General features: G+C 42.4%; 1 protein-coding gene across 3 annotated transcripts in view; it reads left to right on the top strand.

Moving 5' to 3' along the window:
• PHACTR3 (phosphatase and actin regulator 3) overlaps positions 1 to 13,859 on the top strand; it is a 275,725-nt gene that overhangs the window by 222,931 nt on the left and 38,935 nt on the right. For all 3 annotated transcript variants that reach the window (XM_008012500.3, XM_008012491.3, XM_008012529.3), the window contains one exon: positions 10,554 to 10,707. In XM_008012500.3, the coding sequence (XP_008010691.2) occupies positions 10,554 to 10,707 (154 nt within the window). The remainder of the gene's footprint in view (positions 1 to 10,553; positions 10,708 to 13,859) is intronic.

Here is a 13,859-nt window from a genome sequence, read left to right as displayed (position 1 = left end):
GGTTTGATGGTTTTTTGTAGTGCTAAGCTTTGATTCTTTCCTTGTTCTCATTTGTGTATCTGCTATAATTTTTTTGTTACCATGAGATTATATAAAAAATATAAAGTTATAATACACTATTTTAAGTTGAAAACAACATGACTGTGGTCACATACAAATACTGTATAGACTTTTACCTTACCCCACCCCCACAATTTATAATTTTACTGCCTTAATTTACATCTTTTTAATTTCATGTGTTTCTTAACAACTTATTGTAGCTATAGTTGCTTTTGACCATTTTGATTTTTTAATATTCATACTAGAGATTTGAAAGATTTACCTATACCATTATCATAATGTAGATTCTGATGTTGATTATGAATTTGCCTCTACTAGTGAGTTTTATACTTCCCCATGTTTTCATGATAGTAATTATTGTCCTTTCACTTCTGGTTGAAGTACTCTCTTAAGCATTTCTTGTAAAGGCAATGTAGTGGTAATGAATTTCCTCAGTTATTCTTGCCTGGGAAAGATTGTATTTCCTCTGTTTCTCAAGGATAGCTTTGCTGGATATGGTATTCCTGGTTAGTAGGGCTTTTGTTCCCCGTCTCTTATCCCATTCTCTCCAGGCCTGAGAGGTTTCTGCTGAGAAGTTTTGCTCATAGACTATTGGGGATTCCCTTATATGTGACTTTGTTATTTTTCTTTCCTTCTGCTTTTAGAATCTCTTCTTGTTTTCACCTTTTGGTGGTTTGATTATGATGTATCTGAGAGAGGACTTTGAGTTATTTGGGGATGTTTGAGTTTCATGGACCTGGATGTCCGTATCTCTTCCAGCACACAGGAATTTTTCACCTGTAATTTTGTTAAATAAGGTTTCTGTGTTTTTATCTGTCTCTTCTTACTCTGAAAATTTCATAATGCAAACATTTGTTTACTTAATGGTGTCTCATAAGTCCCACAGGCTTTCTTCATTTTTTAATCCTTTTCTCTCTCTCTCCTTTCCCATAGGTTATTTTGAGTTCAGAAGTTCATTTTGCTTGATCTAGTCTGTTGTTGAAGCTCTCAATTAAAAAAATTATTTATTGAATTCTTCAGCTATAAGATTTCTGTTTGTTCCTTTTTAAATGATGCCTCTTTGTTGCCTTTCTTATTCAGATCATAAATTGTTTTCCTGATTTCATTGAATTTTCTACTGTATTCTCTTGTATCTTACTAAGGTTTCTTAAGATCATTATTTTGAATTTCTTTTCATGCAATTCATAAAGTTTTATTTCTTTAGGGTCAGTTGTTGGAGAATTATTGTTTCTTTGGCAGCATCATGTTTCCTTGCTTTCTTGTTTATTGTGTCACTGCATTGATATCTGCACATATTGTGGTACAGTCACTTCTTCTAATTTTATAGAGTGGCATATTTTGGGAAAAACTTTTACCTGTAGATGGGTCCTAAGGTGTCAGTAAGGTAGAGTGCATTGCTCTTGGTTCCAGGTGGGTGCAGTAGTATAGTCTCTGTGCAGGTTTTTCAGCTGTAATCAATGTCAGCAGTGCCTGTGAGTGCCTCTGTTGCCTAGTCTACAGAAGTCTGTGGCAATAGTGGTAGCAAGCTATAGTATTAGTTTCCTCATTGGCTTCAAAATACTTTTTCTATGTACATTGAGGTAATTATGTGCTTTTCTTTTTTCAGTTTGTCAATTTTGGTAAATTACATTGTTGTTTTATGAGTGATAAACTAATCTTGCCTTCCTGAAATAAAAGCTCCACTTGGTCATGGTGTATCACAATTTTTATAAACTATTGGGTTTGATTTGCTAATTTTTTAGAGTTTTACATCAGTGTTTTTCAGGAATATTGGCCTTTCATTTTCTTTTCTTGAAATATTTTCTAGTTTTACTTTGTCAGAGTAAATTCTGATTTCACAGAATGATTTGTAGTCTCTCTGTCTTAGTTTATTCATGCTGCTATAACAAAATACCACAGACAAGGTGGTAATAAATAACACAAATTTATTTTTCCCAGTTCTGGAGGTTAGGAGTTGAAGATACTGGCAGGTTTAATATCTGGTGAGAACACATTATTCATAGATGGCACTATCTAGGTGTCCTCACATGACAAGAGATGGAAGGACAAAAAGATATGAACTATTGTGAAGCCCTTTTTATAAGGGCCTTAAATCCATTCATTATGGAGGAGCCCTTAAGCCATTCATGATGGAGAAGACCTCCTGACCTAATCACTTCCAAAAATCCCTGCCTCTTAATACTATTACATTGGAGATTAAGTTTCAACATGAATTTTGGAAGGGACACAAACATTCAAACCATAACAACTTCCTTTCACTTTTTTGAAATAATTTATATAAAATTACTATTATTCCCTAAATGTTTTGTAGAACTCATCAGTGCATGTGTCTGAGACTGCAGTGTGTATGTGCATGAAGATTTTTAATTAGAATTCTAATTTTTAATAAATACAGGTCCGTTCTGGTTACATATTTCTTCTTCAGTGAGGTTTGGTAGTTTGTGTTTTTTCAAGGAATTTGTTCATTTTATATCAATTGTTAAATTTATTAGCATGAAGTGATTGGTTATATTTTCTTGTATCTTCTTAACATTTGTAGAATTAAATGATGTCAGTGTCACCTCTCCAGTTTCTGATATAGGTAATTTGTGTGTTCCCTCACCGTCTCTTTTTAATTCTTCTTCCTGATGAATTATTTTCTTTATTATTATTTTTTATTTCATTGGTTTCTGATTTGATCCTTATTATCTTTTTCTTCTACTCCTGTGGTTTATTTTGTTCTTCTTTTTCTAGGTTCCTAAGATGGAACCTGATATCATTGATTTGAGGCTTTTCTTCTTTTTTAATATTGACATTTAATGTCATTAAATGATACCATTATTTTGATATATTGTATTTTCATTTGTTTCAAAACACTTTCACATTTCCCTTTTGATTTCTTATTGGAGCTATGAATTATTCCGTAATTTAGTTTCCAAATATGTGGGTATTTTTCTAGAGGTTTTTTTTTTTTTTTTTGTGATGGAGTCTCATTCTGTTGCCCAGGCTGGGGTGCAGTGGCCGGATCTCAGCTCACTGCAAGCTCTGCCTCCCGGGTTTATGCCATTCTCCTGCCTCAGCCTCCTGAGTAGCTGGGACTATAGGCGCCCACCACCTTGCCCAGCTAGTTTTTTGTATTTTTTAGTAGAGACGGGGTTTCACCATGTTAGCCAGGATGGTCTCTATCTCCTGACCTTGTGATCCGTCTGTCTCGGCCTCCCAAAGTGCTGGGTTTACAGGCTTGAGCCACCACGCCCGGCCTTCTAGAGGTATTTTTAATTGATTGCCAATTTATTTCCACTCTGGTCAGAGAACATACTTGGTATGACTGAGTCCTTTGAAATTTATTGAAGCTTATTTCTGGTCCAGAATGTCCTATCCTGGTAAATGTTGTGTGTGTACTTGAAAAGAACGTGTGCTCTTCTGTTGTTTGGTATAATGCTTTGTAAGTGTTAGATCAAATTGGTTGATAATGTCATTCATGTCTTCAGTAGCCTTACAGGTTTTCTGTTTATTCTATGAATTATTTAGAGCGGGGTTTTGAAATCTCCAAGTAATAATGTATGGATTTATTTATTTCTTGCCTCAGTTCTATCACTTTTTGCTTTATGTATTTTAAAGCTCACATAGGTTTGTCAATATTTAGTATCATTATGCTCTCCTGATGAAGTTACGTCTTTATCATTATAAGATGACCCTTTTCAAAGAACCTGATGAGGTTTCTTGCTCTGAATTCTACCTTGCTTCACATTAATATGCCCATTTCAGCTCTGTTTGATTAGTGTCAGAATGGTACATCTTTTTTAAGATTTTATTTTTAATCTATTTGTATCTTTATATATAAAGTTTTATTGTTCTTTATGTTCCACAGCATATAGCTTTGTCTCATGTTTTAATCCATTCTGAAAATTTTTGCCATTAATTAGGGTATTCTAACCATTTGCACTTAATGATTACTTTATTAGGTTTAAATCTACCATCTGGCAATTTATTTTCTATTTGTTCCGTCTAGTTTCTTCCATCTTTTCTATCTTTCCGCTTTCTTTTGGATTGATTGGAGTGATTCTTTTATTCCACTTTATCTCCTCTGTTGGCTTATTAGCTATATACCTCTTTAACTACTTCCATAGTATAATGGTTGCTTTAGTGTTATAGCATACCTCTCTATCTGCCTACCTCAAGTGATAGTATGCTAAGTCATTTTTAGTCTCATGATCTCACCAGAGAATACTTCTATTCTCCTTTCCCAACATTTGTTCTATTGTTGTCCATTTCACTCATGTTATAAACCTCATACTACTTTATTTTTATTATCAGCATCAGTTTTCTTTTAAAGATAAATAATAAGAAAATAATTATATATTTATACTTGTAGTTACCATTTCTATTACTCTTCTTTCCTTTGTATAGATTCAGATTTCTATTGACTATCATGTTCCTTCTGCCTAAAGGATTTCCTTTGTCATTTCTTATAATGCAGGTCTGCTGGTAATGAAATATTTCAGCTTTTTTATGTCCAAGAAGGTACTTATTTTGTCTTTATTTTGAAAGATAGTTTTTCCAAGTCTGGAATTCCCAGTTGTCTAGGTTTTTTTTCTTTCATTACTTTGTAATTGTTGCTCCACTGTCTTGTCATCTGCATTGTTTCTCGAGACATCTGCTGTCATTCTCTTTGTTACTCTATACAGAGAATACAGAAAATGTCTTTTTATTTCTGTACACTTTTAATATTTTCTCATGGTTATAGATTTTGATTACCATGGCCCAGACACAGTTTTCTTTATGTTTCATGCATAAAGTTCACTGAGCCTTTTCCTGCTTCTTTGCAGGCATGGTAATTTTTTATTGGATGACACATGTGAATTTTACCTTCTTGGGTGTTGGATGTTTTCTGTATTCCTATAAATACTCTTGAGTTTTGTTTTGGGAAGCAGTTAAGTTACTTGAAAATAGTCTAATTCCTCCCAGGTTTTACTTTAACATTTGTTAGATAGAACCAGAGCTGTGCTCAATTATTGAGTTAGCTCAATGGCTAACTCCCATTCCAGAGGCAGAACCCCCGGTGTACTCTATTCAATGTCCATACATCATGAAGTTTTCTGTCTGGCTGATGGGAACCGGCCCTCTGTCCAGTGCCATGTGTTCACTGGGCACTGCTACCTCATCATTTCAGAGGATTCTTTTCTCAGAGGCACATATTAATCCACTGAAGGTTCAAGGGACCCTCTGCAGATCTTTGGGTCTTCTTTCTATGCAACTCTCTCCTCTCCAGGTCCCTTTCATGCTAACTCTGGCTGCCCTGATCCCCTTGGCATCTCAGGTTCATCTTCTCAACTCTGAGAATTTTCCAGGTTCTTTGTGGGTTCCCCCTCCCTAGATTGTGGCCTGGCAACCCTCTAGAGGCAGTAGCTGGCCAGTCATGGGGCTACTCCATTTGATTCTCATTTCTCAAGGATCACTGTCTTTTGTTGCTGATTTCTACCACATTGAAAACTACTGTTTTATATATTTTGACTTCGTGTTTGAGGTTTGAGTGAGAAAGACAGTTCAGTCCATGTTTTTCTGCCTTGGTCAGAAGCAGAAGTTAATATCATACCTTTTTACTTTGAAGACTGAGACAAGTTTTCACAGCACATTCCTTCTAGAGAACAAAGTTAGGCTCTGCTATTGGGTGTCCCTAGATGGGAACCCCACTTACCTTTGAGGCTTCAGCTTAGAGGCTACTTCCTTCAGAAATCCCTTTCTGGCACACTACCTTCCTCATGTGGCTTATTTGTTTTCTCTTGCACCAGATCATTCCACAGCTTTTGAGTTTGTATATGGCAACAGTGAACAAGGTATAATCCTTGCTGTAGATAAACTCACCATATTTGTTCTTCTCCATGGAGTGAAAATGTTTTAAGCTCATATAATGACTATGGTTAGGGAAAGAGCCACACAAATAATTAGAATATGTTGTGACAGTGCACAAATAGAAACACACATAATGTGCTTAAGAACATGATAAATGCCGGTTTTACCTTTCCTTCCCTCACCTGACCAAGCTCAGGGGGCGTATGCGGCGTCTTCCTCATCTTTGCTCTTTGGTGCCAGGTATGGGAGAGGTCCATTATGGACAGGTGCCTCATTGAACTGAGCAGATCCATGAATGTCAGGTTGGGAGTGTGGTCGCTGGGGTCAGGCCTTGGTTTACATCCTGGTTCTGCCTCTTAACCACTGTGTGCTTCAACAGGAGAGCGGGAGGTCCTGCTTAGTTTTGTACATGCTAAGTTTGAGATGCCTGCTAGAGATCTGGGGAAGGCATGGTGAAGAAAGCTGAATGTGCAAGCCTGGAGTTCAGGAGGGAGGTGGTGTCCGGGGATGGAAATCTATAGCCAGTAGCAGTTGGTTCTTAGTGTCATGGGACACAGGAGGTCATATAGGAAGCAAATGTGGACAGAGAGTGAAGGGGTTTGAGGATTGGGTCCTGGGCACACCCACATCTGGAGGTGGGGGAGATGATGAAAAGCCAGCAAAGTAAACTGAGACATGATCATTGAAGCAGGAGGATAGCAGGCTAGGGCAGAGACCTGGAAGGAGAGAGAAGAGAGCCTTTCACAAAGAAGGGAGTGACCGACAGTGTCCATGCTTCTGTATGCTTGAGTACAGAGTGTGGGATTCTCCTGAGCATCCTTTGCTCCACTGGGATGGAAGATGGGACCTGATGAGATCGGGGCTAGGGGAATATCCTGAGCCCCACATGTGTTTGTGTCTGTGTGCGGGGAGTGTGGAAGGTAGCTCCTGCTTGGTGAGGTGGAGCTGAGAGCGGTGCCACTTAGCAGCTATCTGTGCTCCTCTGGTACCTGGAGAGAAGGAGCCAGCATTTGCCCATCCTTCCTCCTAAACCCTATCAGTTGTGAATTGGAAAGATGCCCCCGCCCACCACATTTGCTGGAGTTGGCCTAGAGCTGGTAATATCAGGGTTTTACTTTTTAGTTTAATTTCTTGCACAATGCATGGATTTTTATTGAGTTTTGCTAATAAAGAGCTCCATAGGGTATTACTGAACAGGTCTGGTGTGAAGATAAATGAAAACTGTGTACTTGGAAAGACAATGCTGTATTATTTTCAAACCCCCCTGAGAAAAAGGCTTTTTGCACTGGGTAAGCTCTGGATCGAGTCCAGTACAGACACCCTTACAGAAGTGGTATTCCAGGAAACACAAGATGGGTCAAATGATGACAGTTTGTGGGGGGGTGGTGGGGAATGAGTCTTTGAAGAGCTCTAGCCCCTTTCTTTTCCCTCGGTGGCTGCCAGGCAGCTGGTCTCTACCACAAGTGCAGACTGTCACATGGCAAGGCTATTGCAGAGCTGAATAATGGGGCACAGGACTGGAAAAGGTGAAACATTTTTTTCAAAATTCAGCCAATTTTTCTGGAATAAACATTCCTTGTTATGCTGTAAACATGTGTGCTTAATTTCCAGAGTTGTGAAAAAGTTGACTGCAATCTTTTTTGCCAGTTTTCTTTTTGTGTTTACAAAGGATTTTTTTTTTTTTGCCATTTTCTGTGATGTTATTTAACATTGTTCTTTCTAAGCAGTGACTTCTTTTTTTAATAAGGAAACTGTATTTAAAAAAATAAAATACAGTAACCAAAATTAAATAAAATGATCAATTCTTGGCTTTTATATGCCAATTTATTATAACATATATTTACAAACTTGGACACATACACACAAATATTTCTACATATAATATGCATACTTTCTGTCATTTGCTTTCCTTAGCAATATATAGTAGCTATCTTTTGTCATTCTGTAACATATACACTGCCATTTTTAATAGGCACACAATATTCAGATGAAACAGATGCATCGTAATTTAACATATATCCTCTTACTGGATGTTTACGTTGTGTTCAATTTCTTTTATGAAGAAGTCCGGGATGAACATCCTTTTATGTCCTTTTTTTTTTTTTTTTTTTTTTTTTTTTGAGACAGAGTTTTGCTCTTGTTGCCCAGGCTGAAGTGCAATGGTACGATCTTGGCTCACTGCAACCTCTACCTCCCAGGTTCAAGCGATTCTCTTGCCTCAGCCTCCTGAGTAGCTGGGATTACAGGCATGCGCCACCATGCCTGGCTAATTTTTTATATTTTTAGTAGAGACGGGGTTTCTCCATGTTGGTCAGGTTGATCTCAAACTCCCAACCTCAGGTGATCCGCCCGCCTCGGCCTCCCAACATGCTGGGAGTACAGGTGTGAGCCACCGTGCCCGGCCCTTTTATGTACTTTTTGTGTGCTTGTCCCAATCATTTTAGGAGACGACTCCTAGAAGTGGGATTTCCAGATCAAAGGATAGGAGAAAGCAAGTGTGTTTGGGGGCGTTTGGGGAGGGTGATGTCTGTCCCACAATCTAGACTGAAAGGTCTTCCTCCATCCCTGCACCTGTTTCTCAGCTTCTACCTCTTGCTCCGTGCTAGGGAGCCTGCTTGGGGAAGACATGCTTATTTAGATTAATTCAATCAGTGGGTAGAAGGGTCATTCAAATCCAGGAAAAGTCCTCATTTTAAGCTATGTCTTTTGGAAATTTCCTCTTTTGGCTTTTAAGTAGCAAAACCTGGTAACCTTCTGATACCTTGGTGAGGATCAGTCAGATCAATAAGTTTTTGTTGTGGTCCTACTGTGTGTCCTTGCTGTGTTCATAGAGGCTGGATTAATAAGTCAATGAGAATGACTTGCTCCTAGCACAGATTTCACACAGAGTGAGTTTTCATTTATGTCTAGAAATCTGCAAAGAAGGGAACTTTTTCTCAGTTAAGAACAAATATGATTAAAAGTATGTGATGATAAGCCTGAGACATTTGCAGTGGGCTTAGGGACTTGCTTCATCAAAAACTGAAAAGATTAAACCACATTCAGTATGGTTTTATGTTTAAGCATATTATAGTTCTCTGAAAACGGCAGTTCCTTTTTCCTGTATTAGACCCTCTGCATTATGAAGGAATCTGTCCCGAGACCTTTGAGAGTTCTGCATTCATGAATGTCACCGTAGCATCCAGTGTCTCTCATAACATGCGGTAAAGGCCAACTGAAAAATGCCTGTGACTCCTCCAGGCTCCTGAGGAGACTATAAATACAAGACTGCAGTCATTTATAAAGCTATTAAAACAAAGTGGGGCCAGAGCCCTTGCTGAAATGATTTTCAGAGTTGTTATTTTCTCTCTAAAACACATGGCAAACAATGGCATGTTAGAAATTCAAGACTTGGCTGAGTTCCACTTTTTGTATCCCAAACTTCTGTGAAACGACCATGTTGTTCAACTGACTTTCTTGCTTTGCGTTCCCGTCTGCACACTAGGAGTTGACTTCCTTTTGTGTACCATGTTTCTTAAGAAGTAAAACCTGCCTTCATCTATGGAAGCGACCCTGTTGGATAATGACTTCAGCCCCCAGGAATTAAATCCTGGCCCAAGAAAACTGCAAAAGCACAAACTGCAAAACTGCAACCTACATTGTATGTGATACTTTGGAGTTACTTGCAGGCAGCAGCACCTGCAGTGGCAGGGCAGGTGGGGACTGTGTTGTTGGGAAAGCTCAATTAACCGGCACCCACATTTCCTAGTACGCTAAGGAATGACCCTCTCTGCCTGTGAAAGAGCTAAACCCCATCTCTACTCCTGAGTAAATATGAATATTCCATTCCCTAATACCTTCCTCTCATGCTGTTAACTTCACTCAGCTGATTTCAGACACACATAGAATAGAACACAAAGGCTGGCCCAGCAGACCTGGAGTCAGCCCACCCTTCGGTTCACGCAGCAGTGTTCACCGATGATCCACCGTCTCCACACCCTGTTAGGACGTGGTGGCGGGGGAAAGGCTGTCGCTTAAAGTCTGTGCAGGAGACAGATGATAAGCAAACTGGAAAGACACCAGTTGGTTGGGGGGATTAAGATAAGTGGAGTGGTGGTGATTGGAGGCTCAGGGGGTTTCTGAGAAGCTGGGTCCAGCCCTGGATGGTCCCGGCACAGCCGTGTGGCAGGCAGAGGAAGGAGATGACACGGAGACCCTAAGGTGGGACATCTAGAAACTGAAGGAAGAGCCATGTGGCTGGGGGGACAGCGGACAGGGAGAAAGTGCAGAGACCATGTGGAGCTGGGTGGGGGCAGCGGCCACCATGGGGAAAGTCACTGTGTCATTTTTGGGCCAAACTCAGATATTTTTGAAAGAAAAACGTGACTGCTATTAGTAATCATCTGGGACAGCAGGTGTCAACCTGGACTGTACCTGGAAACCCATGAGTTAGGCGGCTTAGTGGACAGAGATGGTGGCATCACCTTGCCCCTGTGTTGCCCACCGTTCCACTGGAAAGTGCCGCAAGCTGGTGAGCGTGTGTCCTCTCGGTTCTAGCCACCATCGCCCTGGTCCGGAGTCCTTCCTCTGGCAGGTGGGCAGCTCCATTGACAAGCCAGCCCTCCATTGAGACCTGTCTCCTTTGTTTCCTTCTCTCCTCTTGCCCTGGATGGGGCTCTTAGGAACACTGCCACGGAAATGCAAGAAGGAGCTCCTGGCCGTGAAGCTAAGGAACCGGCCAAGCAAACAGGAACTGGAAGACCGGAACATTTTCCCCCGAAGGACTGATGAAGAAAGACAGGAGATCCGGCAGCAGATCGAGATGAAGCTCTCCAAGTAAGTGGCAGCGTGCGGGCACAGTCGGGCCTGTGCTCTGGCCTTGCAGGCTGAGCCCCTCTGAGATCCCGCATGCTGGGTGTGCCAGGCCGGGGCGCACAACCCACCGTCTGTAGCAGGTCTCTTGACCCCGCCACCGTTGACGTTAGGGGCCATGTGGGGGCCCTTTCCTGTGGGGGCTGTCCCGTGCACGCTCAGATGTTTAGCATCATTCTTGGCCTCTACACACGACACTTCCTGTGACAACCAAAACTGTCCCTGGACATCATCAAATGCCTCCTGGAGGGTGAACTGCTCCACTGGCCTGTAGGAGCCAGGCAAGGACTGGGCCAAACTGATGAGGACATGGCTTGTCAGTGTTAGAGACCGGGGACGTCTCTGTTCACCTCTATCTGATCATTTTCCTGCAAGAAGGTGGATCCAGTGTTGCCAGATCTTCTAAGTTTGTCAAGTAAAGCTATCTCCCTTCCCCTCCCACCCACACACACGCAGTTATGCAGTCACGTGTCATTTAATGACAGGATACATCCTCAGAAATGCGTCATTAGGAGATTTTGTTGTCGTGGGAACATCACAGAGCGCACTACACAAACCCAGAGGGTGCGGTCTGCTGCACATCTGACTACGTGCTGTAGCTGATGGTTCCGGGGCTCCAAACCCGTACAGCACATGACTCTACTGAATACTGCAGGCAATTCTAGCACATCATCGTATCGAAACATTTCTCACAGAAAACGTACATTAAAATATGACATACAAAATACTAAAAAGTTCCCTCTGTATAGAGCACTTACCATGAATGGAGCTTGCAGGCCTGGAAGTTGCTCTGGGTGAGTCCCGAGTGAGTGGTGAGCCAACGGAAAGGCTAGCGCGTGACTGTGCACCACTGCAGACTTCAGAATCACTGCACACTTAGGCTATGCTACATTTATAGAAACATATTTTCTTCAATAATAAGTTAACCTTAGCTTACTGTAACTTTTTACTGGAACAACTTTTAACTTTTGGACTCTTATAACAGCACTTAGCACAAAACACAAATTATATAGCTGCATAAAAATAATTTCTCCTTACCCTTATTCTATAAGCTTTTTATACTTTTCGATTTTATGTTTTACTTTTTAAATGTTTCATTAAAAATTAAAACACAAGGCCGGGCACGGTGGCTCAAGCCTGTAATCCCAGCACTTTGGGCGGCCGAGACGGGCGGATCACGAGGTCAAGAGATCGAGACCATCCTGGCTAACACGGTGAAACCCCGTCTCTACTAAAAAATACAAAAAATTGCCAGGCGAGGTGACGGGCGCCTGTAGTCCCAGCTGCTCCGGAGGCTGAGGCAGGAGAATGGTGTAAACCCGGGAGGCGGAGCTTGCAGTGAGCTGAGATCCGGCCACTGCACTCCAGCCTGGGCGACAGAGCGAGACTCCGTCTCAAAAAAAAAAAAAAAATTTAAAACACAAATGCCACATTAGCCTAGGCCTGCACAGGGTCAGAACCATCAATATCACTGTCGTCTTCCTCCTCCACAGCTCATCCCCCTGAAAGGTCTTCAGGGGCAATAACGTGCATAGGGCTGTCATCTCCTATGAGAACCGTGCCTTCCGGATTCCTTCTGAGGGACCTGCTGGAGGCTGCTTTACAGTTAACTTTTTTTTAATAAGTAGAAGGAGTACACTCTAAAATATTCATTAAAATTATAGTGAATACATAAAGCAGTAACACAGTCACTGAATATCATGATCAAGTGTGATGTACTGCATGGTTACACGCACTAGACTTTTAGAGGACTTGGCAGCGTGGTAGGGTTTTTTACACCAGCATCGCCACAGACATGTTAGGAACGCGTTACCCCAAGGTGTTATATGACAGCACCAATGTCACTAGGCATTAGGAATTTTACAGCTCCATTTTTTCATCTTCTGGGACAACTGTTGTATGTGTGTCGTAGATGTCGTATATCATTGAAATGTCATGAGGTGCATGTCTGCATATATACACATACTTGTCTATCTACATACACATCATTTTCTGGACAATGTGTGCACCAAGTCCACCCATCTGCCATCTGGCTGTGACCCAGAGCCACGGGTGGGCACCTTCTGTGTTGCACCCCTGAAGGGTTCCCTGGGTGGTCCCTGTGGTCTGCTGGGCTGGAGATGGACTGTCTCATGGGGCAGGACAGAGTGGAGCTGCTGCGTCTTGCTGGTTGAGGTCTGTAGGGATCCAGTCATGCCCCTGAGACAGAATGGGGACCTTCTTTTGGAAGGCAAGGCTGCCATGAGCCAGGTGGAGCTGACCTTTGTGGCGTTCCAGGGTTGGGCACCTGCCTAGTTGCTTTCCACATTCCAGAGCCACTGGAGTTCAGAACCCCTCAGAGCTTGCTGCGTACCCCAGTTTGCACCCATTGACACTGCCCAAAGGTGCCAAGAGCCACTGAGCAGGCATCGGTGGGCTTTCAGAGGAAAGTCATTCCATTCTGGCAGAGTGGGCCTCTGTTTCCTCTTTCACCGGGCCAGATGGCAGGCTAACCTGTCCCGTGTGAGGTAGGAGAGGAAATTCTGATAAAGCTCGTGCACACCATCCCAGCAGCCACAGTCTGCATCTCCTGCCCATCCTTGTGAGGTGTGAGCCGGTCTGTGCAGGGTTGGGCCTGGCAGACAGTACCCTGGACAGCCCCTAGTCCGCTCCTTCCCTCTTTAAACCTCAAAAGCCGACCCTTCCCTGGAGGGAGAGACAGTGCCCCAGGGGTGAGGGGAATCAGTTCTGGGAGCGCCACTGCCTCTGTTGATTTGCTCTTCACCCTTGCTGTCCCCATGCCCCGAGTCACTGGAGACCCTGGGAAAATGCAGGTTCTGATGGTGCGGGTGTAGGGAGGTCTGAGAGTCTGCATTTCTAGCAAGCTTCTGGGGCTGCTGACGCTGCTGGCTGCTGGGCCGCAGGTCACACTTTGAGAAGCGAGGGTCTGCAGCAGGGTCTCCAGCCTGGGAACCCTTGACGTTTGGGCCCAGATGGTTCTCCGTGGAGGGGCCGTCCCGTGTGTGTAGTGTGTGAGCAGCATTCCTCCCACCTTCCACTAGATACTCGTAGTACACCCTCCACTTCTGACCACCAAATGTGTCCCAGACACCGCCCAACGTCCCCTGAGGCCAGAG

This window comes from Chlorocebus sabaeus, chromosome 2 (assembly GCF_047675955.1).
Source record: "Chlorocebus sabaeus isolate Y175 chromosome 2, mChlSab1.0.hap1, whole genome shotgun sequence".
NCBI lineage: Eukaryota > Metazoa > Chordata > Mammalia > Primates > Cercopithecidae > Chlorocebus > Chlorocebus sabaeus.
The sequence above is the reverse complement of the archived record's forward strand: the minus strand, read 5'-3'. Positions and strand labels throughout refer to the sequence as shown.